Genomic DNA, 5,930 nt, shown 5'->3' on the forward strand with positions numbered 1-5,930 from the left:
CTTGAGTCTTACGCCTTACAACCTTATGCTACGGCCATTGTAGGCGACTTTTGAAGCGTCGTTTACACTGAGATTTTAAGAAGACTTAAAGCGTAAGACTTAAGAAATTGACCAATCACAATCGAATATTCTCTTAATATTGTACTTGATTGTAATTGGTCAATTTCTTAAATCTTACGCCTTAAGTCTTCGTAAAATTTCATTGTAGACGACGCTTAATGTAGTGTCTATAATAAGATTTTATGGCGTAAGTCTTAAGAAGTCGACCAATCACGGTCTAGTATTAAGAGAATATTCGATTGTGATTGGTAAATTTCTTAAGTCTTACGCCTTAAAATTTCATTGTAGAAGACGTTTAACACATCGTCTACAATGGCAATAGGATTAACGGATTAAAGCAGTAAATTAAGGAATTGACCAATCACATTCAAGCATTAAAAGAATACTCGACTGTGATTGACCAATTTATTGAGTTACAGCTTTAATTCATTAATTCTACTGCCGTTGTAGACGATGCTTTAGGGTCGCCCACAATGGCCGTAGCATAAAGTTCTAAGGCGTAAGATTCAAGAAATTGACCAATCACAGTCAAATATTAAGGGAATACTCGACTGTGATTGGTCAATTTCTTGAATTTTACGCCTTACAACCTTATGCTACGGCCATGCAGACGAATCTTTAATCCCGATCTATAACAGATAATTTAAGCCGTAAGCCTTAAGAAATTGTCCAGTCACAGCCGAACATTGTCTTCATAAGCCGCGTTCCGAAATTATTACCAGTATACTGCAAATTCTATAGTGCACGTTACTTATATTATATATTTTCAGTGTTGGCAGTAAACTGGCAGCAATTTCGGAACACGGCCATACTTGACTGTGATTGGTCAGTCTCTTACGCCTTACAATCTTATGCTACGGCTATTGTAGACAACTCTTGAAGCGTCGACTACATTGAGATTTTAAGGAGACTTAATGCGTAAGACTTAAGAAATTGACCAATTACAATCGAATATTCTCTTAATACTTGACTGTAATTGGTCAATTTCTTAAATCTTACGCCTTAAATGTCCTTAAAATTTCATTGTAGACGACGCTTAATGTAGCGTCTATAATAAGACTTTAGGGCGTAAGATTTAAGAATTTGACCAATGACAGTCTAGTATTAAGGGAATATTCGATGTTTGGTCAATTTCTTAAGACTTACGCCTTAATATCTCATTGTAGATGACGCTTAAAGGCAATTCAACAGTGGCCGTAGCAGGGGCTTTCAAATATTAAAAGAATACTCGACTATGATTGGTCAATTTCTTGAGTTTTACGCCTCACAACCTTATGCTACGGCAGTAGTAAGACTATGAGGATTCTAACTCCGATCCTCTCAGGGGGGGTGAGTCGCGAGGGGAACCGCGGTGCGGGAAGAGTGACGTCACGCGCGGGGATGGAGGAACCGTGGCGCGCGGTGGGAGATGTCACCTGCGGGGAAGGGGTATCGCGACCGATTGACGAGGGGGTCCGCGCAGTGAAGGGGATTAGCGGCGCGAGCGATGGACGAGGGGATCCGCGCGGTGAAGGGGGATCCGCGGAAAGAAGACGGTGTTGTGAGAAGGACAGCGCTACGTGTGGGAAAAGGATAGTGTTACGAGTGCGACAAGGATGGCGTCATCGTGGGACAAGGATGACGCATAGGTGGAAGAAGGACGACGCAAATGTAAGTCAGCAACGAGTATATAAAAGAGAGAGAACGATAATATTCTAAGCCAACGCATGCGAGAGAGACAATACGATAATATCGCGATACTAATAACTAGCGTAAGAGAGATGTAGGGATGGGGACGTAAGGAGAGGCTCGTAAATAATCACATTTTTTTTTAAATTGAAACAAAATTTATTTTAAAATCTGTTATACATTTTTTTCTGTGTCATAGCGCGAGAGATTACTTATTCTAAGCGCGAGAGAAAGAGATAGACTTACAACTAGCGCGAGACTTATGATTAACGCGTGCGAGAGAGAACGATATCGCGATAACTAGCGCGAGAGAGAAACACAGGGATAGGAACGCGAGGAGAGGCGTGTAAATAATTAGATTTTTTTTTTAATTAAAATATACAATTTATTTAAAAATGTGTGTTTTATACATTTGTGTGTGTGTGTGTGTGTATGTACTTAAAATTAAGATTATAATAAAATAAAATTTAAAATATAAAATAAAAATTTTAAAATATAAAATATAAAAAATAATATAATAATATAATAAAATATATAAAATTAATTGGGGGGCGATGTGCCAGACTGAGAGGGACCTCTCCTGGAACAGAAAAGATATACATTTCATTAGATTTAATCATTTATTTTAGGATATTTTATCATATAATATAAATGGTGTGTTACCAGTAATATTTTCCATTCTCATCTATACACAATACGCTCAATTTATATTTTGGCTCAGGTTTGGATTCGCATATTTGTTTATCCTCTCGTCGGCCAGTAGGGAGAATAGGTCGATTCTAACCCACTTTTTCCACGGGTGCGAGAGAGAGGTCTCGTAGAGCGAGAGAGATAGAAAGATATCTGAGGGGCAGGGTGACGGCGGCGCGGGTGAGCAGGGGGGTAGGTAGGGCGAGGGGAGCCGCTCGCCGTCGGGTGGGTAAACGGAGGGTCGTGACGTCACGCGGCGGCGGGAGGGCGAGGGGGCGGCGGAGCGAGGGGGGAGCGGACGGAGGGTACGGCGAGGGGGCGAGGGGGAGCGCGGTTCGCGCTAGAGCGAGGAAGAGGGGGGGGAGAGCGCGCGTCCCTGGTTACGGCGGGCGCGCGTCCCTGGTTACGGCGCGTCGGAGCGTCTCTGGACGCGGCGCGCTAGGCGCGCGCGATAAGCGGCGATCGCCCCGGCGTCGGGCGCGTCGCGCGAGATAAGGCGTTAATAATAGAGCGGATGTGTTCGACGCTGCCCTGGAAGAGATACGACGTAAGATTTATATAACGTACGATTTTATACAAAATATTATTTTATACGATGTATAATGTACGATGTATATTAGATTTATTTCGAGCAGGAGGAGGAGGAGGGAATTCTTCGCGAAGCGAGGAGAGACGAGGGCGACGTAAATCTAGAAGAGAGAGATAATAAATTACGCGTACAATTTATTTATTTAGTTATTTATTATCGTTATTTATTATATATATCGTTTATTTATTACGTCGCGAAGTAACACGCGTAGATACATGCGTACGTCGAGAATAACGTCGGTAGTCGCGATCGTTTCGTCTTACAAATTGTGATAGAGTCCGAACAGCAGAGCGTGCAACTCGCAGTCGATCAGATCGTTCGCGTTGAAGTGCTCGTGCCGGCGAATCGCTTCGGGAATATCGCCGGGGTGGTCGGTCTCCGTCGCGATATCTAGAAAACGCGATAACTTGGCGTCCACGGTCTCGAGTACGCCGGTCAACGACGCGATGATGCGATTGACGCACAGCTCGAGAACGAACAGCGTCTTCACGGTGGATTGCGACAGAGCGATGCGATTCTTCGGCGTCTCGAAGCGCAGAGTCTTCAGATTGTTTATCTTGCCGAATCGAAGCGTCACGGTTCCGACGATTATGGACGTCGGAGAGCGCGCGACAGCCTCGTCCAATTCGTTCTCGAAATACGGCAGTATATCGTTGCGCAGAGCGAGCAGATCCTTCCACATGTCGGGCGTCAGAGATATCTCCTTTCCGTGGCAGTCTCCTAGGACGATGTCGACTCGAGATTCGCGCTTCACGGCTACGGCGATGTCGATATATTTGTACGCCGTCTTGGTCAGAGGATATCGTCTTCCTAGTATTCGAATCGGATGTCTCGCGAAATTGATCTCGCGTTTGAACAGCCAGTTTCTATTCCATCTGTAAAAAAGACGACGTTATTATGGAGAAATAGCCGATCGAGGCGGAGATCGAGAGCGCTCGGGCGAGGTGACTCGCGCGTACTCACTCGTCCTCGGTGTACAGTCGCGCTTTCTTGATCACGGGCGGAGTGTCCGAACGATCGCGGGTGGTATCCTCGTCCTTGGCGGAAGCCGCGTAATCGTCTCGACGATTAGACGGGACGACGAAGGGGCCCGTCATCGGCGGCGCCGACGGAGTCGCGGGCGTCGAGGACGAGTCCCCGAACACTCTGCGATACTCCTGTCCTAGTCCGGCGAACATGATCGGTCTCGCGAACAGGGCTTCGATGTTCGTAGGAAGACACTGCGGTGGCGACGGCGTCGTAGAGAGATTCGTCGTAGACGTCCGTTGAGAATCGAACGCGCGTTAATCGCGAGTATCGTTGGAAATGTCGCGCGCAACGATCGAGACGCGTCTTATATATACTGTGACGACACCGTCGTCGTCCCTGTATATATGTATATAATTTTTGTTCATTCGTTTCGTTTCTTGTTCCTGTGTTCATAAAATAAAATAAAGAGTTAACTATAGTAATTTCCGCGAGTATATTTCTCACTCGACGCCTCTGGCACCCACTTGCGATTCCGCCTATGGGCTCCCCCACCTAGTCGCGCTCCCTCCTCGACGCACGCGAGCGTGGGGGACCCTCGAGCCGTATAAAAGCCGGCTCGCGCAACGGAGCGATACCTTATTCCTTTCCAGCTTTCGACCAGCTCTGAATCTCAGGGAATAACCGAGACTTCTTGACTCCTGACCGTTCCTGCCGACGGAGACGGGTGTGACCTCTCCGCCGCCTGGGTTTGCCCGGCATTCGGCCTCCTGACCGTTCCTGCCGACGGAGACGGGTGTGACCTCTCCGCCGCCTGGGTTTGCCCGGCATTCGGCTTCCTGACCGTTCCTGCCGACGGAGACGGGTGTGACCTCTCCGCCGCCTGGGTTTGCCCGGCATTCGGCTTCCTGACCGTTCCTGCCGACGGAGACGGGTGTGACCTCTCCGCCGCCTGGGTTTGCCCGGCATTCGGCTTCCTGACCGTTCCTGCCGACGGAGACGGGTGTGACCTCTCCGCCGCCTGGGTTTGCCCGGCATTCGGCTTCCTGACTGTGCACGCCGACGGAGACGGGTTTGACCTCTTCGCCGCCTGGGTTTGCCCGGCACTCGGCTTCCTGACCTCGCACGCCGACGGAGACGGGTCTGACCTCTCCGCAGCCTGGGTTTGCCCGGCATTCGGCTTCCTGACCTCGCACGCCGACGGAGACGGGTCTGACCTCTCCGCCGCCTGGGTTTGCCCGGCACTCGGCCTCCGCGCACCGCCGCACTCCGCAATCGCGACACGTTCGCCGAACGAAACCGCGACCGACCGTCTAGGCTAAGTTTACCGTAAGCGTCCGTAGGTTAAGCTAGAGGAATAATTAACTGCGTAGAATAAGCTCCGCGTACAATAAGTAGGTATAAGCTCCGCGTAAAAATAGTTAGGTATAAGCTCTGCGTAGGTTAAGTCAACCTGGATAAACTAGCTACCAATAAAGACCGGTTGTTTATAAAAGAGGATTCGTACGCTTGACTCTCCTACCTACTCCCGAATCTTGGCACCGGCGAGCCAGTCCGTGGCGTACGGGATAGGCCGTACCGTTACATGGCGCCCGAACAGGGACCGTTTAAGGAGAGTCCAGCTAACGAAAAGCCTCATGACTGCGTGGATTAATAACCTTTCCAAAGAACAGCTTGTAGAATATCTTCACCGGTTCGAAGTGGATACCACAGGCCAGGTGGACCTGCTGAGACGCCGATTGCGCCTATACTTCGCTGCCCACCCGTCCGACAACCCGAGGAACAATAGCGGTGACGTACCAGGAGAAACCGCAACCATGCCCACCTTGAGTCCAACGGAACGCATCGAGATCATCAACCAGATCCGGAAATGGGGCCATCGTTTCGAAGGAGTGGATCCACTCTCATTCCTAGAGAGAGTTGAAGAGCTAAGAGCCAGTTATGGCCTCGAAGAAGA

The 5,930-nt window shown here is 48.7% G+C and overlaps 1 protein-coding gene across 1 annotated transcript; it reads right to left on the reverse strand.

Moving 5' to 3' along the window:
* Window positions 1-3,266: 3,266 nt before the first annotated feature.
* LOC112639051 lies at window positions 3,267-4,185 on the reverse strand. Its single transcript, XM_025411877.1, has 2 exons — window positions 3,971-4,185; window positions 3,267-3,882 (listed from the first exon to the last, which is right to left on the reverse strand). Exons 1-2 carry the CDS (start codon window positions 4,183-4,185, stop codon window positions 3,267-3,269), a joined length of 831 nt encoding a protein of 276 aa, XP_025267662.1.
* Between the last annotated feature and the right edge of the window lie 1,745 nt (window positions 4,186-5,930).

This window comes from Camponotus floridanus, unplaced genomic scaffold (assembly GCF_003227725.1).
Source record: "Camponotus floridanus strain SB8 unplaced genomic scaffold, Cflo_v7.5 scaffold440, whole genome shotgun sequence".
In the NCBI taxonomy this organism is placed as follows: domain Eukaryota; kingdom Metazoa; phylum Arthropoda; class Insecta; order Hymenoptera; family Formicidae; genus Camponotus; species Camponotus floridanus.

Bases quoted from the DNA above. Each gene is read 5' to 3' on its own strand.
- LOC112639051 (XM_025411877.1), bottom strand. From the start codon at position 4,185: ATGTTCGCCGGACTAGGACAGGAGTATCGCAGAGTGTTCGGGGACTCG. The intron at 3,883-3,970 runs GTGAGTACGCGC...TCTTTTTTACAG, and splicing joins CGACTGTACACCGAGGACGA to ATGGAATAGAAACTGGCTGT.